Source organism: Corvus hawaiiensis, chromosome 3 (assembly GCF_020740725.1).
Source record: "Corvus hawaiiensis isolate bCorHaw1 chromosome 3, bCorHaw1.pri.cur, whole genome shotgun sequence".
Classification (NCBI taxonomy): Eukaryota; Metazoa; Chordata; class Aves; order Passeriformes; family Corvidae; genus Corvus; species Corvus hawaiiensis.
The window spans coordinates 63307055-63330172 of record NC_063215.1 but is presented as its reverse complement, the minus strand read 5'-3'; the positions used below and the strand labels follow the sequence as shown (position 1 = coordinate 63330172).

The 23118-nt window shown below is 40.2% G+C and overlaps 2 protein-coding genes across 6 annotated transcripts in view; both read right to left on the bottom strand.

The window, feature by feature from the left end:
• Positions 1-19757, bottom strand: part of TULP4 (TUB like protein 4) — a 172169-nt gene extending 152412 nt beyond the window's left edge. For 2 of the 4 annotated variants that reach the window (XM_048298825.1, XM_048298828.1), the window contains exon 1: positions 4383-4442. The gene's annotated coding sequence lies outside the window, so the exon portion shown is untranslated. Of the gene's footprint in view, positions 1-4270; positions 4339-4382; positions 4443-13370 lie in introns of those variants that run through there. The other 2 variants (XM_048298827.1, XM_048298826.1) reach the window with 2 other exon arrangements.
• A 666-nt stretch (positions 19758-20423) lies between these two features.
• GTF2H5 (general transcription factor IIH subunit 5) lies at positions 20424-23115 on the bottom strand. Of its 2 annotated transcripts, none has more exons than XM_048299857.1 (3): positions 23050-23115; positions 22651-22764; positions 20424-21038 (listed from the first exon to the last, which is right to left on the bottom strand). In XM_048299857.1, exons 2-3 carry the CDS (start codon positions 22683-22685, stop codon positions 20858-20860), a joined length of 216 nt encoding a protein of 71 aa, XP_048155814.1. In that variant the 5' UTR covers positions 22686-22764; positions 23050-23115; the 3' UTR covers positions 20424-20857. The 2 variants fall into 2 exon arrangements, with proteins under 2 accessions (XP_048155814.1, XP_048155812.1); XM_048299855.1 differs by having other exon boundaries at positions 23000-23103.
• Positions 23116-23118: the final 3 nt, after the last annotated feature.

Sequence of the window (23118 nt, the reverse complement as noted above, 5' to 3'; positions counted from 1 at the left end):
TTTATGGCTCTTTTTTATGTTTTTTTGTCGGCTTGTGGTGCCTGGTAAGGTATTTGCACTAATTCTCTTTAAATGGCTATGTGAATGGATTTGACCATCTTTGAAATTTTACACCGCAATTACTGTTCAAACTAGTGAAATGAGATATACGACGATTTTATTTAGAAAACAGTTTAGCTGTTATTTATCTGCTTCAACAAATATTACATGAAGAGAGTGTCTTTAAAGGAGAGGAACCTATTCCATAGCACATACAAAGCAGAGGAAGAACTGATAGGATGGATTGATGTGAGTATGGAGAAATGCTGGATCTTTATACTCTAATGGGAGAGTCAATCTTCAAGCTAATGTTTTGCAATGAGTATTTTGCACTACACAAGAATGCTTGAGACTGTTCAAATGCAGGGCACCAGGAAAGTGTATGACTAGCTGGGTCTGTTAGCTCTCAAACTATGCAGGAGGCAACAAAGGACCTCCACAGTACACAAACAGCCCAGCTTTCCAGTGGGAGGTTCTCCAGACCAGCTTTGATATATCACAGCTATCAAGGATATGGCACACAGCAGAGTAATGCTAACGCTTTTCACGGGTGTGAGCACAAAGTGAAAGCTATTATTGTGGACCATTTAAAAGATACTAAAGTTTTAAGTACTGTAAAATGATGTAAACAAAGGCATTAGTTAAAAATTACACAATAGAGAAACAATGGATCAAATAATAAAAGCATGGATCAAAACAAGAGTCACACAAAAGCAATGAGCACAGCAATAGGCAGTTTCTTGAAACTGGACTTATCAAAACATTTCCTCTTGGACCTTTTTCCAAATAATCTGAAATCACATAGATCTAAGTGAAATCTAGATGCAAGTCTGCCAAGAAGGCATTGTTTCCACAGAGAGCCAACTGAAATCACCGACCACACCTGCCCAACTTCTGACAAACATTTCATTACAGTAGCTAAGCCTTCGTTCCCTTTAATAAAAGGTTTACAACTTAGATCTAAGTTATACAAGCATGTATTTCTTCATACCATTACACTCTCTAGGAATGCAGTTTCCATATTATTTAGCATATAGTACACTATACAGTTCTCAAATTATAATCCTTCCATTATCAAACCTATCATACATTTTCTAACTTGTATTTTATCCCTAAATGACAATGATTTAATATATCTTTATCTTGAACTTAAAAAAAACCACCAACTTTTTGTTCTATTCTGCCAACTATCAACCCAGCACAAGACCTCAAGTCCTACATAACTATGAAAATGCACCAATAATATAATTAATAATAATCAGCTGCACACCCCAACTGATAGAGATAGCTGGAAAACAACTTAAAGACGTGTACTTCACATCCCTAGCATTAGAAGTTGTTCTGCTACCAGATGCACTACAAAAATGAGACACTGATGGTGACTCAAAAAATGAAACATTCTGTACCATTTCTACCAGCTCTACCATAGTAGAGATGAAGGAAAACACCTAAGATATGAGGATGCTGGCCATGTAGCTCGCTCATTCACACATACTTTTTTTTACCCTGATCGATATCAAAAGGCATATGGACAAACTCTCTGAGCAGTCAAGCTCCATGGTAACTGAACTAGAGACGTGCACCATTAGTACTTGGATCACCTTAACAGGAACTGTCCTGAATAATTTTCTAACTCATCAATGAATTTAGGTAAGCCTTCAGCGAGGTGTCTTCTGACACTAGGAAGAGAAGTCTGCTCTCCATAAAGCATAGGCTTAGCTTCCAACACTGGCATGGAAGGTATGGTATGAAATTACCTCAGTCATCATTAAATGAAATAAAAATGCTACAACAGGAACAGAAATGTGAGTTTGTCAGGGATTTATTGTAAAAAAAGAATTAAATCAAAAAGTCTGATTTTATTATTAGAGCTTCTTATAGCGATCACAGGCAGACAATGATCTCTTTATGAGCACTAGATAACATGATAATAATTACCCTAAGATAAGAAGAGAATAATTACACTGAATTCTTTTGCAAGGTGCTTTGAGACCTTCTAATGAAAATCACTGCTAAAAACTGTGTATTGTAAGTATGCTTAATAATTACATAAAACAAGTACAACTTTTTCTAGAGGTTAGCCATAAACAAAACCGATTTTATTTGAAAGTTCAGCTGAATCAATCAATTTTTTGTGATAAAAATGAATCAGCTGCACTACAACAGCTTTCTTGGTGCAAGCTGACAATAGAACCATTTAAATCTATTCATTGCCTTATTGAAGGAAATGCATGGAATATTTTAAACTGTCCATCATGAGATCAGTATAGTTCAACATGAGTAGGGTTTTCATAGAATAATGAAATGTGTTAAGGGTTTTACAATAAACATCTGTTGACTAGGTAAGGAATCCAGGCTGTTGTTAGAAGCAGTGATGCAATGTACAAAAAACATTTGTCTTTCTATGAAAATCATTCATAACAGTTATAGTTGTCAGCTTTCTAAGCTATTTTTAATCTTATAAATAGCTATCTATATACACTATCAACCCACTACCTCCTTTCAGCCCCCAAGAAACTGCTAATGACCTTCTTACAAAATTCCATTGGGGGCGTGGGGGAATATGCAGTTTTTTGAAATAGCTCTACTTTGCCTGACATTCACACTGCCTGTGAAAAATGAGGCCCACTCGTGCAAATGTTCCTTATAAGAGCAATCAGGTTAGGAATTACTGGTATGAACCTATTTCTTGAATTAAGATTACAGGATCAAGTTGATAGCTAGCATCCCCAGGGATCACCATGATTTTGCTATTACAGAAAAATCTGTGATGGTATCCTCAAAATAATTTTACCAGAAATCTTGATGCAATGAGACAACAATTTAAGTCTTAAAGCTTAAGTATACACAGTTAAATGCTAGTGATTCATATAATCATCTCTAAAGCTGTCAATATTGTATTACAGTAAAACTCGTGCTATTTTGACACAGTTCTTACTATACTTCATTTTATTAAACAGTTACTTTAAGACTTAAATTTTGCAAACAATTTGTAAAAACAAATATTAAGAAACTTTTTTTTTTTTATTTACAGTTTTCATAGGTGCAGAAAATACCCATTGCAAATACCTCTTACCTATTCAAAACACAGGATGTTGATCATGAATCAGTAATCCTTGGACAGGAAAATTTAATCCTGGCAAAATGAAACTACCTATGATAATAATATGAGTGCTATTATATTTTTTTTTAAGATAAAAATTTTCTATTAAGAGGCCTTTGTTTTGTTCTTGTTTGAAAAACATGTATATCTAAGCCATGGGCAAAAAAGGACTCTTAAATACAAAAACATCACATTTGACTCAGGCAATCCCTTAACCTCAAATTGCTGGAGGCCTGGCTGGTTTCCCAAAGATTCACAGCACGCTCACCCTGTTGTTATGGTATTTCCTAAGCATCTGCTATGTGCCACTTGCAGAAACGGGAATCCAAACAAGACGGACCTTTGATCTCACCCCATACAGCTGGTTTTAATTGTCTGTTCTAATGCCTAAGTCAAATTTAAGCACTGAATTGGTAAACGACTACTGCACTTTTTCGGAAACCTTTAGGAAGCCAAGGTGCTCGAACACGTTCGCACACAGACGCTTACTTGAAAGGCACGATGAGAAGACAACACAAAGAATGCGAAGGAGTTGCGCTCCTTAGGCGAATCTCTCCATGCCGCGGGGCACGATTCCGAACCGTGCGCCCCCCGGGCACCCCCACCCCGCTAAGGCGGGGGCACGGTGGGAACGCAGCGGGGGGAGGAAAAAAAAATACAAGAAAAAGACAAAAATATTTACAAATGGCAGCGCTACGGGTGGTGCACGGAGAGTCACAGGTGATGCCGGAGCCAAAGCCAGCGCTTCCCTCCCCGCAGCCGCCCGGGGCTCCCGGACCCCCCGGCCGCTCCCGGACCTCCGGGGGAGGGCGGGTACCACCCCCGCCCCACGGCCCGCAGCCGCAGGTGTAAGGGAAGGACGGGGGCTCCAGGCAGCCTCCCGCCCGCATTCCGAGGCTCACCCCGGACGGTGCCCGCCGGGCGCAGGGGAACCGCCGCGGGAAGGACGCGGCTCGCGGCACACGGCGGACGCGCACGTCCCGGCGGCGCACCGGGACCCCCCGCCCCCAGGGAGCGGGACCGCCCTGCCGGCTGCCGGCGCCCACCGGAACAAAAGGAAAACAGCCCCGGAGCCGCCCGCGGCCCCGCACAGCGCCCGGCCCATCCCGCCCAACCTCCCGCACTCACCTCGGCGCGGCAGCGGAGCGGGCGGCGGCCACTCGCGCCCGCGAGCTCCCTCCCCCCCGCTCCCTGTTTCCCTCCCTCCTTCCCTGCCCGCCCTCCCGGCTCCGTCTCTCACCGCTCCCGAAGCGGCGGCGGCTGGGCCCGGCTCCCCCGCCACGTGACCCCGCCACGTGACCACCGCCCTACCCCGGCCCGGCTCCGCCCCCGCCGCCCGCCGGGATGGGTCGGGCTGGGCCCCGCCGCGGTGCGCGGCTGCCCCGCGAACCCGGCCCGCGGGACCCGGCCGGGGCACGGCCGCAGACACGGCGGGGACACCCCGCATCGCGGCGTGCGAGCAGCTCGTCTGACGGGGGAAACAGCCGCCAGCACGTTCCTGCGCTCCCCCAGCCCCTGACCGCCCTCTGAAGCAGAATTCACAATAGCGGGCGTGATTTGACAACAAAACGCTGAGAGCGGGCTTACCCCTACTGCCTTCAGGGCTGAGAAAGAAGGAAAGTTACTTGGTGCCAATATCTGGGGCATCGACCCCCATCACGTACTTCACACTCCTCCCTGCAAGAATCACAAGCGCTGTATTCCTGCAATTTTGACTCACGCCAAACGCCACAGCACGAGTGAAAATTAACTGTGCTGAGCAGTGTTCCATTCTAAGCCTAACCTTTGCTCCCAGAAAATAATGCTTACAGTAACGGGTCAAGGGGGTGTCTTGTGGGAGAGAATGCCTTTATCCTTCAAACTTGGAAATTCGGGATACAGTCTACAGGTGTCAACACTACAAGACCTGGGGGAGCCTCAGTAAAAACAAGCTGACGCTGTATTCTGGTATCACATTCAGTGCACATTCACTTTCTTCAGAAAGGAGCAACAGCAAAATGCCTGAACATAAAAGGTGGGAAAGCACTCAGTAGTTTAAGGAAACCACGAACAAACTGCAATTATCAGCTCTAGAAAAGCCATCCAAAGAATTAGTACATGGGGAGCAGGAAGTGAAAAGGCCCAATCCCCTACTGGCTTTAGTAATCAAAACTTACAGACCAGCTCAGAAACTAAAAAGGTAAATATTTTTCACACCATTGCTCAAAGCTCCATAAGGATTTTATCTTACAACCTATAGCAAGAAGGGGACAAGCTTTGTGCCAGAGGACCAGCTACATGTGCAAAAATCTGCAAGACTGAAGCCTGAGATAATGTGTTAGAGTTGGGTATACATTTTGTCTGTTAATATAATTCTCATTTAGAAAAAAAGTTGCTTTTTTATTAAAGATTTTCAATTACACTACACAGCTAAACCCTGGGACACCTCTTAACAGATCCTATAGCTAAAGTCCAATAAAAAGCTATCAGGCTCCATTTCTGGGCGCATTACAGAGTTGTTATCAACTGCTGAGCTGTGAAGACCAGGTTCTTCCCTGAATTGCCCACTGGATATTTGCACAAGACAAACATCAGCACCACTGGTAGGCTTATATTTCACATATTTCAGTAGAAAATTTTGAGGAGCCAGAATAGTTAAAACCACTGTTCACTCAATTCTTGCGTCTGACTTGAGCTATCTGTGTCTTAGCTCAATTCCTAGTTTACTGGCCATCATAAGAATTAAATTTAGGTAGTAAAGCAGAAAACTGACATGAAAGAGAGGTTTACAAAACACCACTGCAGCTTTAATTGCCTTTGTAATCCTGTCATCTCCACCCCAGGCACATTAACTACGGTGCAACAGTGTTGCCCACTAGTCCCTTCTCTGAGCTGCATTTGAAGTTGTAGCTAGGTTCATAATCACAAGAGAAAACTGTGTTTAGTAGTTGCTCACCAGCCTCTACACACTATGAACGTGACTCTCGGATACCTTGCAGGAGTCCCGCCCATCCTGCACCCTGTTGTGTGTTGAGGATTGAAGGAAAATACATGGGAAGATGTTTGCTCCATCTCGCCCTATCAACATAACACATTGTTTTCCAAGAACGAATTTACACAGATGCACAAGGGTCCCAGGAATAGAACCAGATACTTCGGCTGTTTAATAAACTTGTGACAGAGGAACGATTCCCCGTCTTTTTCATCCACATGTGTGAATCAACAAGATTTTGTTCCATGTCAGGGATGGACTTACAGCATTCCTCCATGTGCAGAAGGGAAACTACAGCAATCTCAAATGAAGTCCATAATCTGAGTGAGTGGAATCCAGAAGTATCCTTACAGATAAGACAAGGCCTCAGCTTCCAAAGTTAAAATAGAAGTCAAAATCTCTATTATTTATAGAAATAGGACATGGTCTTGTATCTTGCCTATGGGATACTGTTGCTCTACAATGCAAAGGCAGATCACACTTGGGAAAATACCACTACCATATTGCATCAGGTTTGTGAAACAACTTTGTATTTTTTTTAACATTTTTTCTGTGACTAAAGGTGCATCTCTAGGATAATGAAGCATTTTAAAACATACTTAATTCACACTTCACAGCATTTTTTAAAGATATATACAAAACATATAAAACACAAAGGAAAGAGGCAACCTTTTCCTTCACTCATCCCTTCCTCCAGTCTACTAAGTTTGACCTAAAGTACCAGTTCATTACATTATGGTGCTAATAGTATAAACATTTCCATAGTCCAAATGTAATATTTAATGCAACTTCAGCAATACAGATTAATAGAAACATTAACCTAAAATTATGTCATCAAAATCATCATCTCCTGCACCATTGTTAATTTTATTACAAAGCTTAAAAACCCCACCTTTTTTTATTTGTTTCATTTGTTTTTTTGTTTGTTTGTGTGTGTGTTTGAATGCTTTGGTTCTGCTCAGTTCTTGGTATTACTGACCTAAAGAAAAGCTTAGTTACTTAGCCAACTTGACTGGATAATAAAGATCAGTCAAGTAACTGTACAGAAAAGCTTGTAAATTAATTTTCGTTGTTGGAATATTGTGAATTTAAGGTCAAAGACAAATAGATGTGTTTTTTCAGAAGGAACTCAGCTCTGTTTCAATCATGCCCAGGCCTATGCTTGTCCATTTTACCCAGCTGTGAGACTAAGCAGCTACTTTAATATTTGTCAATTTGTATAATCCATTAATCCCATATTCACAACCTTCTAAGGAACCAAAGGCTGGCCACTTTTTCAGGATGACTTTCTTGTAAGATCTCCTTTATTTTTGAAGGCAGACACCATTAAAAGAACTAGTAATGTCCCTTCATGAAGGCAGATGATAAATTCCATTTGTCTACAAGTAACTATGCGACTTTTTTTTAATGTCTTCTTTTTTTTTTTTAATTTCAAAAACATGAGAAAACATCTTCAACTCACCTTCCTTATTCTGCCCAATAGCACATCTCAGATATTTTTCTTGTCAGGTAAAATATTCATACTCTCTTAAACTAAATGTTTTTTATTGCAGACACTTTCTTCCTATTTCATTTCAGTTTTCATTATTTCTTCACCTTTCACAAACTCACTTTGTTCATTGTCACTTATACAACTTGGGTATGTTGGGACAGAAAACAAAGCACAGGACTTGGTTGCCTTCCAAATGCAAGCAACATTAGGACTGCAAAGAACAGAACTGTGATTTCCACGGGCATTGTGTTCCCAGAACTGGTGAGCCAATAATTCTCTATATACTCATTAAATGTAAAGCCACAGGTGGTTTGGTTATTTAATAATACAAACACTTCCTAGAAAGATTTCATATGATGCATGAGAAAGGGAAAGTGTACATGAAAAATCAAACGTAATCACTATTGTTAAGATCCTTCTGAATCCCTTAGTTTAACGTAGAGCTGTTTTGTTTGCTGGTTTGGGGTTTGGTTTTTTGGTGTGCTTAGGTTTTTTTAAGTATCATTTGGGATGTAGCTCTTCTTAACTAATCCCGTCATAAAGACAGTTTCATTTAAGATGCAGGTCTACTAAATCCAGATAACTGAGGTAAAGAATAACAAAATCAGTTACTGAGGGGAAAATGGCCTGTTTCTACACAAGCAACAACAAAAAAGTTCTTGCACCCTTCAGGTGTAATCATCAGCAGGTAAGCAAAAACGTGTTCGATGTTGGCATGTGATTAAATCCACACAAGCCTGACTGTTATAAAAGCTTAGCAGTATCTTTGAGTTCAACAAGCTCAGTTCAACTACATATGCTATAGAATCAAGAAGCCTAAAACTAAAACTAAGGTATGTCTATTTCACTCCAGTTCTTCAGTCCTTCAGGAAATAATGGGAAGCAGAGAATTACCAAAATGTCCTAAATTAAAAGAAATAGAAAAATTTCCTTTATAGGTTGTGAAAAAAAAAAGACACATAGAATTCACCTTGCAGAACACTACCTCACAGAACCTAAACTAGAATAGGTACTGAAGTGTCTTGTGTTACAATGCAAAAACTGCTTTTGTAGATGTCTCCATTATTGTACTTTCCTCCCTCACCTCTATCTGGATTTACAGCATGAATGACTGTCTGATTTTTAATGCATTGGAGAGTTTTACATCCAACCTTGCTCAATTTTTTCACATGCAAATCTATTCACTCCTTCCACACACAAACTTAACTCATTTTGTTAGTTTTATATGCTCAGCTGATTTCAAAAGGCATTTCCTTTTCATGTACTTGCAATTTTCCTCCTCCACAGAGGAACACATCAGAGAAAGAGAAACAAGTCGGCTTGCCTGGGCAGATTCTCCAACAGAGCAAGGATTTCCTCCATAGCTGAGGAATAACCAGGCTGAATGAGGATTGACCAAACCCTCCAGTTGCCTGGCTGTTCACTCCAGCTTCCTCCTGCCTCATTTTTGTTGTGGAAGCGCTAGCTCCAACCTTCCACATATATTTTGTCCCCCTTCTCCAACAGGGAAAACAAGACCTGCAGACCCTTGGAGACCCACTCTGGAGCAGGATTCCTGGTAGGATTTGCAACCCCATGGGGGACCTAGGCTGGAGCAGGCTGTTCCTGAAGGACTTCACCACATGGAAGAGTGACCCACATTGCAGCAGTTTGGGGAGGACTGTTGCCCGTAGGATGGACTTATGTTGGAGAACTTCATGGAGAACCATCCCACATGGGAGGGATCCTACGCTGGAGCAGGGGAAGGACTCCTCTCCCCGAGCAGTGGGAGAAACATACTGTGATGAACTGACCAGAATCCCCATTCTCTGTCTCCCTGCGCTACTGAGAGGGAGAAGGTGGAGCTGGGAAGGAGGGACGGGTGGAGGGGAAGGTGTTTCTAAGGTCTTATTTTACTTCTCATTATCCTGCTCTGATTTTTTTAATAATAAATTTAATTAATATCTCTAATTTGAGTCTGTTTTGCCTGTGACAGTATTTGGTGAGTGATCTCTCTCAGTCCTTATCTCAACCCATGAGCTCTGTTATATTTTTTCTCCCATGTCCAGTTGTGGAGGGGTGTGATAGAATGGCTTTGGTGAGTGCCTGGCATCCAGCCAGGGTCAAACCACTACAGTGCTAAACAAATGAAATATATTCATGTCTGCCTTGTTTTGGGGTTTTTTTAACTTACATAGTATTTCAAAGAATGCCACACAAGACAATAACTGAAGGGATGAGGATTAGTACATATGGCAAGGCATCTTAACTAGTTAAGTGTGGCAGTGCATGGTGCTCCAAAGAAAACAGACTGAAAAGATACAATAAATGGAGTCCCTGAAGAATTAGTCATGATACTGATGTTTTCAATATTTTTGTTAGGTGACCTTAGAACAAAAACATGGGTGTACTAATAAAATTTGCTGATGACACAAACTTAAGGATCAACAATACAGCCTAGATTCAAAATAGATATATATCATTCAGAAGACAATGGATGACCCCCAGAAGCAGACCACTAAAAAGAGTAGCATTAAATATGATAGTACAAAGTCATGAATTGAAGGACTTGAAAATTTAAAACTGAAGGCATCAAGTGAAAAGAGAGGAGGAGAAAAATCTGCATCTGTCAGTCAGCAAGAGAATACCTTTAAGGTATTCGATGATATCATGAAAGAAGTGAATAATCCCAGAATTTCAAAGAGAGTTCTGGAATATGAAAAGTATTGCACTGGTATTGGGAAGACTTCACCTAGAATTCTCCATGCAATAGTGATCAATGACACTGAAGAATAGTAAATTAAACTTGAAATGGGTACTAAGGAGGGCCAGGAGAAATAGACATTACTATGCGTGTGTTGCTCTATTAAACAGAGTAATTCTGCCTGCTTCATTTACTACATCAGGCTAGGCTCCCTTTTCATGCGTTTCACAAGAAATTTAGCATTATGAAACCCTAGTTCAAAGTGAACCTTTTGAATATGTCTACAATATAAAAAACATCAATTAATATAACTTTCTCAGCAAAGAGCAGAGAAAACAAATTGTATTAAAACAAATAGCAGCTGGTGGAAATACTTCCAAGGTCCCTAGGCTTTTCAGACAAGTGCCTAATGGCTGACATATAAATTTATATCTTTTTAGCTTAAATCTACAGAGACCCATGCCATATATAGTTTCTTCAAAACCTCTTATTTCCAAGTGTGGTCTCATGAGCAGTTTAAGTAAAAAGACAGCAAAGCTTAAGCAGTCCTTTTCTTATTTTTTTTTCCAAAAGTCAATGGAGATAATATTCAAATACAAAAATAAAGAGAGAATTCTTGAAAAATGTGAAATAATAAGAGAAAAGCCACCAAAATATTCGAGGTCTTAAGCACAGTTTAGCACCAGAGTCCCAAATTAGTATAGTCTGTACTATCATCTTCCATATTAGAAGATATGACAAATACAGAGATTGTTGCAAAATCAAATGTTAACTCTTTAAAAAAACCTCCCAAACCAAACCCAGTATAATTACAGCATAATGCCTGCATTATTGTGGGTAGTTCTATAAAGGAACATGATCAAATATTTAAGTCCATTTATTCCACTGGAAAAAAACCACATTTCTACCTAGATTTAAGAGTAGAAAAATACACTGCAAGAATATGATGACTTTTTACATTTTTAATGGTTTTAGCAAAATATAATATGATAGAAAGCAGCTCCATGTCCAAACAAAATGATTTAAGAAACACCCCTTACTTTCATGAATACCTGATTAGGGATTTCACTGATCCTTTTAATCCTTGTGTTAGAAGGACACAAAAATAAATTCCAGATGTGAAAGGTCTGGTTATCCTTATTAGCACTCCAATTTTCTATGTTTGTTCCACCTTGAGACCCCCACCTTACAGTAATGCCACTCCGTGTAAGGACTGCAAAACATCCCTTTCCTCCCTAAATTTTAAGAAATATTGTTGGGCAAGGAAAAGTCTCTTTCTCGCACAGGGTAAGGGTACTGTAGAATCATAGAATTATTAAGGTTGGAAAAGACCTCTAAGATCACTGAGTCCAGCTGTTAACCCAGCACTGCCATGGTAACCATTAGACCATATCCCCAGGTGCCACATCCACATGCCATTTGAACACTTCCAGGGTTAGTGATTCCACCACTTCCCTGGGCAACCTGTTCCAATGCCTGACCAACCTTTTGGTGAAGAAATTTTTCCTAATATCCAACCTAAATGTGCCCTGGCAAAACTGGAGGCCATTTCCTCTTATCACTCATTATTTGGGAGAAGAGGTCAACACCCACCCCACCACAGCCTCCTTTCAGGCAGTTGTAGAGAGCAATAAGGTGTCCCCCAAGCCTCCTTTTCTCCAGGATAAACACACCCCCAGCTCCCTCAGCCACTCCTTGTAAGACGTGTGCTCCAACCCTTCACCAGCTCTGTTGCCCTTCTTTGGACTCACTCCTGTGCTTCAGTATCTTTGTTGTAATGATGGGTCCAGAACTCATCACAGGATTTGAGGTGCAGCCTCACCAGTGTGGAGTACAGGGGGGCCAATCACTGCCCTGGTCCTGCTGGCCACACTACTGCTGATTCAGGCCAGGATGCCATTGGCCTTCCTGGCCACCTGGGCACAGCTGGCTCATGTTCAGCTGCTGTTGACCAGCACCCACAGGTCCTTTTCTGCCTGGCCACTTTAGCCACTCTTCCCCAGGCCTGTAGCACTGCCTGGGCTTGTTGTGACCCAAGTGCAGGACCTGGCATTTGGCTTTATTGAACCCCACACCACTGGCCTTGGCCCATCGATCCAGCCTGTCCAGATCCCTCTGCAGAGCCTTCCTACCCTCCAGCAGATGAACACTCACACCTACCTTGGTGTCACCTGCAAACTGATTGAAGGAGCCTTGAATCCCCTTGTCCAGACTATTGATAAAGTTGTTAAACAGGACTGGCCCCGACACTGATCACTGGGGAACACCACTTGTGACCGGTTGCCCGCTGGCTGTAGCACCACTCACCACCACTCCCTGGGCCCTGCCATCCAGCCAGGATTTTATGCAGCAAACAGTGCACCAGGCCAAACCGTGAGCAGCCAGTTTCTCTAGGACAATGCAGTGGGAAATGGTTTCAAACACTTTAGTAAAGTCCAAGTAGACTATATTCACAGTCTTCTCTATTTGTTTTTATTACTTGTTTTGCTTATGATATTCATGTAACTATAATGACAATTAAAAAATATGTTACATGAAAGCTTCCTTCACTGTTTCAAATATAGAGGTGTAGTGGGTTGCTTCTCATAGCTATCAAGTCAAACAATAAAACTTTTTTATAGGACCTTCCCAGTTCCTTTTGTTTTATAGTACAATAAAAATAATGAGCTAGAATTACTGCACATTGAAAAGGCAGCCTCAGTTTGGTCTAGTTTTTCATACTTGCAGCAAACTACTTTAGGAACCACCTTCTGAAACACAGCCACCCTCAGAATTGTTCCTTCCCACTCCCTACAGTTCCTTCTGGCTCCTGCTGTCACACAGCAGGCTAAACAGGCAGAAATAGCTTTAAAAAACCCTACTCAAAGCCAAAAGGGGAAACATTTACTGATTCCAAGACTTCAGGTTCCCTAGTCCTCCTGACAGGTTTGGTCAGATGCTTAGCTTTGCCCACTCCTCATCCCTACTCTAGGGCTCCTCTCAAATGCTATTTGCAGCTCCCTCTGCCCAAATGGCAACCTGGCCAATATGGAAAAGCTGTCACAGTCCTCTATCACATTTACCTTGATGTGCTTGTGCTTACCAATATTGATTTCAAATATTCATTAAGAAACCAGGCTTCATTTTTCTTCAGTTTTATTCTGATTCCATAACTTTCCTAAAATTAAAAGATAAAATTAGTCTCCATTTAGACCAAAAGCAAAATCAAATATAGGGAGCATGCTTCATTTTACAGCTGAAGAGACATTTTTTTGTCATATCTTAATTTCAAGCTGGTTGATGATACAGAAGGTCATCAGTATTCCAGGGTTACTCACTGCTGCTGAATCTCTAGCTTCTGGAATACCTGTATATCTAATGACATACATATGACACACATGCAAAACATGTCTTACACCAAATAAAGTTGCCAGTGTAGGAGAACAAAGAGATTAAGAGGAAGTAAAACTACAGTATCATTCCACATAGAAAAGTGGTCCCATTCAGGACAATGTAGAATAGGAGGTGTAATATTAAGAAAATTTTCTCTCCCAGTCCTTGTTGATATGTTGGGTCTGATGATAAACACAGAACCTTTTGTAAACCAATTAAGTTCTAGTTAATTGCAAGTAAATTTTTTGATCTTTATGCTCCTTCTGATCTTGCTCAATTTCAGCATTAAAAGGAAATAATAGTTACAAGCCTAAAATACTCTTCCCCCTCTTTCCTGCCTTTTTTCTCTTTTGCCCTCCCATCTCACCCCTCTGCTCACATCAGGACCACGACACACAAAATGGTGAGAGATCATTTGCTTGGTGTATCTCTCTCTACTGACAGTGTATGAGCTATGCCAAAATTGCAGAAACATGCACTACTATCTTATCTGCAAGGGGTATCTTCGCAACTGCAAGCGTACCCATCACTCTGCACATCCTGCGATTTACAGCTGGGTCCATCCTTTCTGTAATAGAAACAGAGCTGTACAGCTCTGACAGCCAACTCCTTCAGTCTGTAGTCATCCAGAAATTTTGCTTGCTGTTTCTTTCCTGAGGGAATAGTTATGTGGCTAACCAATTATCTGTCAGTTTTGGTGTTGGATGGGTTTCCTTTGGTGTGTTCAAGCACATTCCTGCATGGGTATTATGAGTCTTAAGACTTCTTCCAGGAACCTTACAATTGTTGTTACTAACACCTCAAATTGCTCAAGCACAAAAAGCTAAAAGCTAACAATAATGGTCTAAAATTTTCACTTTTAAAGTATTTTCACTGGGCAGCAATTTTATAGTCTGTTTCTATTCTGCAGTTAATCATCTTACTAGTGCTATGCAATCAGAAGTGAGAAAATTACTTTTTCAGTCTACGTGAAAAATACAATCCCTAATATTCAAATTCTTAGGGGAGGTTTCCCCTCATATTAAAACTCAATTGGTAGGTGTTGCAGTTTTTTGTTTGTTTAGGGAACATACTGAATTTTACCATTATATACGTGTAAACCAATAAAGCTACTCATTTGGGGGTCAATGAGGGGAAAACTTTCTCTATGTCTCATTTGCATGCACTATGAGCAACACTGTAAGGATATAGATGCAGAAATCCCCAGTGCAGACTCAAATACAGTAAGACTGAATGTTGCATGGTCTTCTTCCATACAGCATGATGCATGTGATTTGAGGAACAGGTACCCTACAATCACATGCATTTTGTATTAGGAGGAAACAAAGAGGAAAAAAATAATAAATGTTACTTCTTATCAACAATGTCTTCTTTTGATTTACACTCACTGAAAATTATGTAACTTAATATGGAGCAACTTCTAAAGCAGGCTCATGGTGGGGAGATACACAGACCTACCAGTAACATCTGACAGGAAGACCACATTTCAGACATCATTTTAATGGAACATGGCTGTGTACCTCAGTTTAGAAAGGAAACACTGGATACCTAAACATCTAAGAAATTTCTGAGCTAAAAATATTCCAAAATCTCCAACAGAAAATATCTTTTGAGAAGGATCCTTTGAAGTTGAACGTTCATCTCTAGTTGAAAGCATATCTAATGTTCCAAAGCACAGTAAGTCTCTGAACCACCATTGCCCAAGCTGCAACAATTTTTTTTAAAGCAGCTTAAAATATTGGTAAGAGCTCCCCTTACTGGTCTACCTTCAAATTGTCAGCTCTTCAGTCCTAAAAATCTTCTTAGGAGAAACAAAGATGGGTAAAATATTACTTCTATTCCACATTAAAAAAACCCAAACAAACAAAAACCCAGCTCCACATCAAATTTCTATCAGATATCCTATTGTTTATATTTCTTATTAGGTGTTAAGTCTTAAACTCAAAGATAATGACTTACTTTAGGAAGAATTTGTTCTTCCATCACTATGAACTTCAACTTACTCTGAATCCTTAATTTTGTATAGCACATACAGGCCTTGCCACAATCTAAATTACAAAACTAATATGGACATCCAATTCTAACATACTGAGTAATGCACTCATTTCACAGTAACCACCACCAGCTTCAATGGGATCATTTGTGGGATAATCAAGGAGGCAGTGTGGAAATTTGTATGGAATTTGGAATTGCAAAAAAAAAATTTGTCATGAAAGCTTACTGTTTTCTGTAATGGCGTACTGCTTAATTGAAATATACCTCAGACTTTGTTGGGTTATATGGTTAAAGACTTGTTGAGAGATATATATATATATACACACACACATACATACATACATTTATGTATGATTTTTAGTGCCCTACTTTTGCAAGCTCAGCCTAGGGGCTGACTGAAGTTGAGCACTTTTATGGTGAAGATGCCAACTAAGAAAGGTTAATATAAGTCATTTTAATGACACCATGAAATACCATTATCTTCAATGCAAAATAAACAATCCTGTTTACTTCTGCTCAAAGTAATCAATCCTGTTAATGCATAAAATACATGTTCTCTAGATTGTTCTCACACACATGAGGTGGCCCTGCAGACTTGAGTGAGAAAAAACTGTAAAATCTGTTGTAATGGCACATTAGCAAAAAGAAAAAAAAAAAAAGAGGGATATACTTTTGAATGCACCCTACTAACCTGGAATGACTGTAAAATAGGATTTCATGCTGTACAACAGCACTTGGAGAAGGTTTAGTACAGTGCATCAGACAGCCATCTAGCTCTCAGCCCTAAGTAACAAAAACCAAAAATCAAAACAAAACCAACCCCACCAAGTCCCCCAATTATAAGTACATTACACAAATAAACAAAACCACTATAACTAAAATGGATTCAGACGCCTACTTTTTTTATGAAACAACACAGGCAGTTTAGCTACAGAGTAAAATCCACTCTGGTAAAATGGTAGAATTTCGTAAAGCATTCTCTATTTTCTTTCAGCTGTTTTTTCTATTTTCTTTCTTGAGGCCACATCCATTTTCTCTAGTGATTGATGGTTATTTCCTCCTTTACTGCACTGGACAATTATTCTTCCTGGGCTAGTTGTACCAGAGAGAAGGAAAAGGGACTTAGGCATTGATCACAAACTAACCAGGTCATTATAACCCCTATCTATTCTGACTGGGTCATATTCATTGTGCTGCCAGCCCCCATGCTAAAATAACCCACTCTCCAGAATTAGCTTATCCCACAATTTATAAAACTACCTAAATATGTGACAGCATTTAGACTTATTTCCTTTTTACACATCTTTCTTTGAAGCCCATTAATAAACAAAAAAAGTCTGAGGCTTCAACAAAAAAAGCAAAATGCCCAATCATATAATCTTCAATAAAATTAAGATGTTACTGCTTTATTTTACTAGGAAGCTGCATTTTCCGTTTCCATTGCTCTCTTCCCACATAACATTTTGTTCAAATTATTCTAATTCTCTTACCTTGCTTTAGACATCTCTCTCATCTTTCCTTAAGCTCCTGCACGTGTTCATGAAAGCAGTATTTATGAGCATGTTCAAGTTACAGTAACTACACAAGAGCAACTGTTTACATTACAAAATGCAAACAAGAGAACTTGCAATCTTTTTTAGATCTAAGTATAAATAAGTAGCAAGTAAAAAATGAAGTTCAAGTAAGCGTCGTTTAGGTAATTGTTCCACCATGCTCTTCCTTCCAGTAGACAAAATACTTTCAACTCAGACTGAAAGCAAAAAGTGAGCAGTGAAAGACTTTCAAGAAAAAATTTGGTGCTTTTACAAGCAGCAAGAAGTCTGTCATTCAAGCTCTATTTTTTCCTGCTCAAGCAGGACCTGAGAAGACTATAGTTCTTGGCTAGATACTAGCAAAAAAGTGAACTTATTAGTTATGGATACAAACATAAAATTAACATATAATATTCCAAATACAATGAGAGCTGATTTTCTCACCCTATCAACTCTATTATCAAAGCATGCATATATTTAAACAGATCGCCTAAAGCTTTTATTCTCAAATGTTTCCAGCCTTTAAAAAATATATCTTTAACACAGTGTTTCATTCCAAGCTCTCCTCAATATTTCACACCTGAATCAAAACCAGCACAAACATTTAAAATCTGTAAGCGTAAATGCTAACTATCTCAAAACGTCCTGATATTTTTAACACTAGTATCTACTTTTCTCCCATCTGTGCAAATATTTTTGCTGTTGTTGTTCCAGGCATCTAAGCATGTAAGTTCCAGGACTACATGCATTTAAAAACAATCAAAACCTTTCAGAGGTCCAAGTTTATTCAAATGCCAGAGACCCTCGCTTGGGGTTTTGTTTGTTTGCTTTTTTAATTCATACACATACTCAAGTTCTAAAAGTTTCCTCATTAGATTTCCTTCACCATACTACCTGATTCAAGACCCTTTTTTCCCTAGGAACTACAAAGAACTCAGTTCCTTAGACCACATTTAATGACCAATTTGCATCTTCACATCTTTTGTTTATTCTTCCAGCACAGAATCCGTTAGGCCTTGTTAGGTTACAGGAAGGATTGACAGGTTTAGAACTTAAAAGTCCATGAACTTGTTTGCTCAAAAAAACCAAATTGTGAGCAGGGAGTATAAGAGTGCATGCCTAACTGTTTAGTTTATACAGTTTGGAACTTCTATCCCTCTGTATTACATAAGCCATTTATCAACTGTAAATATAAGCTAAAACACAGGGAATGCAGCAGCAAAGCTGTACAATTAACCAGGAGAAAAAGACAAGAACTGCAAGGAGTTTATTATAGACTGAAAATGAAAGTCACAATAGAAATTGAGCACTAGACATACTAAATACAGAGAAGCTTAACATGTGGAATTCCAAACACGACTTTTCAAATGCTGCCATGTCAAGAGTGATGGATGATTTACCTTTCAGCAGAATCTGGATGGAAAATAAACTAGGATTCCAAAGAAAGGAAACAGACGCTTCTAAATAAATTGTACTAAGCTATAATGCCATGTTAAAACTACTGATATTTCTCCATTAAATGACCACCCAATAATCTTCCACAAAACAATTATGAGGTCAATGTTTGATCAATCTCTTGAGGTCAATCTCAAGAAAGAGGTAAGGAACCACAAACCATTTATAAATAAGGTTTAAACTTCTTATTTCAAGTAAAGAAATGTAGCTGGCTCTTAATCTACATGACCAGGGAAGCACCCACTTGCGAAAGAAAGAAATTAAACAACTTGGACCAAAACTCATTGTTCTACGCAGTCAGAGAAAAGGGAAGGTACCAGAAATGACATGAAGTTAAATTTTACAGGGCTATTTGCTCATGCACATGAGCCTGAATATATACAATTCTACAGAACTTTCTTTGGACAGCTTTTTGATTAAGAACATCTAGTGAAACTTTCTCCTGAAGATTCCCTATTCCTGAGGGGAAGAAAAGCAAACCAAAAAAACAGTCCAAACAAAAAACAAGGACAAATCCACCAAATAATCTGGTATCTACTGGGCAAAAGAAATGAGCAGCAGTGAGAGTCAGTAAGGAAAACTGTTCCTTATAAAAGCCTTTCTCTTTACACTTGTTCTTTTTCTCAAAAAAAGATGTGATCACAAGCCAGTGTCTCAGCTAAAGTTACAAATACAGTGTAAAAAAAAAATCCAAACAACAAAACCATGACACTACAAAGCTTTTTGCTTGGCAGCAAAGGGCAATATGGGAGGAAGAGCTAAGCTGAAGAAAAAAAACATAACCAAAAATCCAAACCCAGCTTTCTTGTGTGTAGGTAGAGCATGGGAGTCTGATCAGATAACTTATTGTGACTACCAGCATCAGTGAAAAAAATACAAGTAATTATACCTATAGGACTTGTCCTGGGGTGATGTTATGAAGCCGCTTTATTCCTTAACCGTCCGCTCAATGCCCAAGGACGCTGTGCCTTTGAGATGGACCCGGGGCCGCAGGACCCACAGGGTGCGGGGCCGTTTAACGGCGGAGCCCAACGGCTCGGGGGGCTCTGGGGCTCGGGAGGGAGCGTGCCGGGAGCGCTGTGCTGATCTTTGGGTTTCTTTTGTGTTCTGGATAGCTGGAAAAAGGTTCTGTTGGTTTCTCTTGCTCTTTTTCCCTTCCCTCTCCCTTGCCTCACTGCCTCCCTTCCCTCCTTGCCAGTCCGGGGAGCCTGTGGGTGTGGCCCTGGCTGGTCCGAGCCCGGGTGTCTGTTCCCTCTCCGGGAATTTGTTGTATTTTGAGGGGTTTTTTATCCTGTTCTACCCTGTTTTGTTTGGTGTTAATAAACAGTTAGTTTTTTTCCACTTTCACTTGCTGTGACCCACTTGTCTTATTGGTGGAGGAAAAGGGGAGGCCCTTTTCCCTTCAGAGGAGACGCTCACTCCGGAGTGTTTCCTCCTGAAGTTTTGTCTCCAAAACCGAGACAGGACTGGCGTCCCATTTCTGTTGCCCCTTTAATTTGTGATGATCTAGGGCAATGCATTTATTTTTGTCTCGATTCCTTGATATCTCTCCTTCCCCTCCAAACTCCCACCACCCCTCCCCAAACTCAGAAAGCACAGCATTGGTAAAAGTAGGCAAGTAGTATGGGGCATTTGTAACACGTTTTAACAAAAAAAACCCCAACCCCAAACAACACAACAAAACACTCACATCAACTGTCATCCTGCCATACAAAACCCATCAAGTTAAAGCAGTATCTGACCGTGCCTCCAGCTCAGAGAGATGTTCCATCCAGCACAGATTATGCTTCAACAGACATTCTTTACTTTTTATCAGTCACACTATAATCAGATTCAATCAATTCTACAGGAACACAACATGTCAGAGAACCTCATACAGCATTCCAGTACAGAAGCACTACTCTACTTTTTGGGTCATATCATCTTGCAAGATAAAAAGCCTAAAGGAAAACCAGAGAGCATGCATCAAAAATTCTAAATGGAAGTCCTCAAGTGTATAATTTTAAGCATTTTAATAAAGATACCACATTCTTTCAAAATGAGAAACAAAATCCAATTCCAGACTATTTTGTCTATGAAAATGATGCATTTTCTAGAGTAGCCACTTCTATGTAGAACTTACAAGCCACAGTGCTATCTATTAAAACAGTAACCGCCCAAGCTATTGAAATTCACTGTTCCAAAACTTGCAGTAATCTAATTTCTCTCGTTTTTCTCACTTCTGAGTAATAGGAAAGGAGTTCTGGTCCATTAACTCGCCCACTCTCTCCTGGAGGAAGTTGACCAACTCTGCTAATACAAAGACATGCGTTTCATCCAGGTCTTGTATGATGAACTTCTTTCCCAAAGCATTTGACTCATCCAGGTAGAGCAGAAACTGCTTCATTGCTGGGTCACTGTAGAGACAAATACACATCAGATTCCACCTCACAGTTACAGTTACAAACAGAAGAAACACCATTTGAAGACATTCCCAAAGATTTTAGGAAAACTAAAATTAATTTCAAGAGTCCCTCACAACTTAAATACAGTTTAGGAAGCTTTAGTAAAAGTTGTTTCTTTCACAGTAGTTTTGGTTACTTTAGAGGCAAAAATAAAATGGTAATAAAGTCTAATGAGTAGAACCAGCTGCTTGATTAGCAGATAAGTTTCCCTATGTTGCTGCTAAGGCAGCTTAAAAAAAAAAATTCCAACCAAAAGCTTCAAAAGTTTCAAACCAAAACTAAAACTCAAAAATACAACCCTTAATAAGGCAAAACTGAACTTACATTTCTGATTTCAGCAATAGCCTCATAAAAACATGTTTTCTTAAAGCATAAGGATAACCAAAACACAGGAGAACACAGATCTCACTCAAAGTAGAATAGTATAGACAAAGGGTGCTCATATAAGAATTGCACATTTCTCACACCCTAACAGTCACGTCACCTTCTAAATTAAATTTAAATGTTTAGAAGAAAACATTTTGGAATTACGGAGCTGCTTTTGTGCAGTTATAGATTGCAAATACATTAACACGTTAAGTGTACAGCAGAAATCTCATACATCATATAATGCTATACAATGACCCCACAAATCTTAAATGAGGCTTCTTTTTATTTTGGAGGTAGCCAGGGGCCTGAGTCTCAGTCCAGAGATGAGATTATATGAAAATATGTACATTGCACCTACATCAAAAACTGACATTTACAAACTCCAAACTCCTTTCCAATATGATCTACAAACACAACCACATGTCAGCCTTGCATGGAATTCAGTCTAGAGCCGATTAAAACAAAAACCAGGAAAGGAGAAATGAAAGATTACCTCATCTCCCTTAAGAATCAGTAGAGAAACACTTTGTTCACAAACAACACCAAGAAAATTAGTTTGCAAGCAATATAAAGAACAAAAGGGAGCATCTAATATTTTCAAGGAAAAATTGCAAAGGTAACTGGATCGCTTATACTAGGGTAAGTTGTACCTGACAAGCATATAGATAACTTTTGTATACAGCTAAAATTTTAATTTGTGTACCTTTCAAAAAATGTGACAATGTTGGGGGACCATCAGACACGGTAGGATATAGCTTTGAAGCACAATTTCTCACAGTTAATGCTTATTTTAAGTATTTTATATCCTTTTCTCTACTTTGCTAAATTAAAGTAACCTGCCGACTATTATATATTTTACCAAAAAATGGGATTTTTATACCAATGTGATTGCTAACATTTTTGCCATCGTATTTTTTTAGCCCATATTCATACGTAGTTTTCTTTTCTTTAAAGAGGTTAAGCATAAGTGGAAAACAGTCTCTTGAGAACAAAAACGGGAGTTTGGAATTAGGATTACCTACAACTGCCTCTCTCCTTCTTCCCCCAAAGGTCACACTTTTCTCTGCTTGTTCAGCACCACCCTTCCCCACAACAATTCCTTTTGTCTGGACTCTTCAGTTACTTAGATTATTTCCAGGTCTAAAGAAATACACAGTCTTTGACAGAAGGACAGGCAGTAAATGCTGTTACTCACCACTCAACCAGAACACCTTTCAGAACATTCACCATCTTCTCGGTTTCCTTACGACCGCTGAAGAATCGGCAAGAACAACCCTTGCTTTGGATCGCACCGGCGATCACAGGAAATCTGAAAGCACGACACACCCCACACACCCCCAACAAACAAAACCAAACAAACGACACCTCGGTTAAACTCAAAGACTCTTTGAGACAACCCCACTCCCCACCGGAGTTGCTGCTCCCTCCTGCCCTTCACCTCCGCCTTGGGCACAGGGGCTCCCAGGGGATCCGATCCCTCCCGCCCGTCCTTCAGCTCCGCTTTGGACAGAGAGGCTCCCAGGGGAGCCGGTCCCGTCCCTCACCTCCGACGCGGACAGAAGATTTCCCCGGGGCTCCGATCCCCCACACGCACCTTCCGCCCCGCCGCTTCCCGGCCGGCGCACGCGCACGCGCACGCGCACGCCGGCCCCCGGCAGCGCCC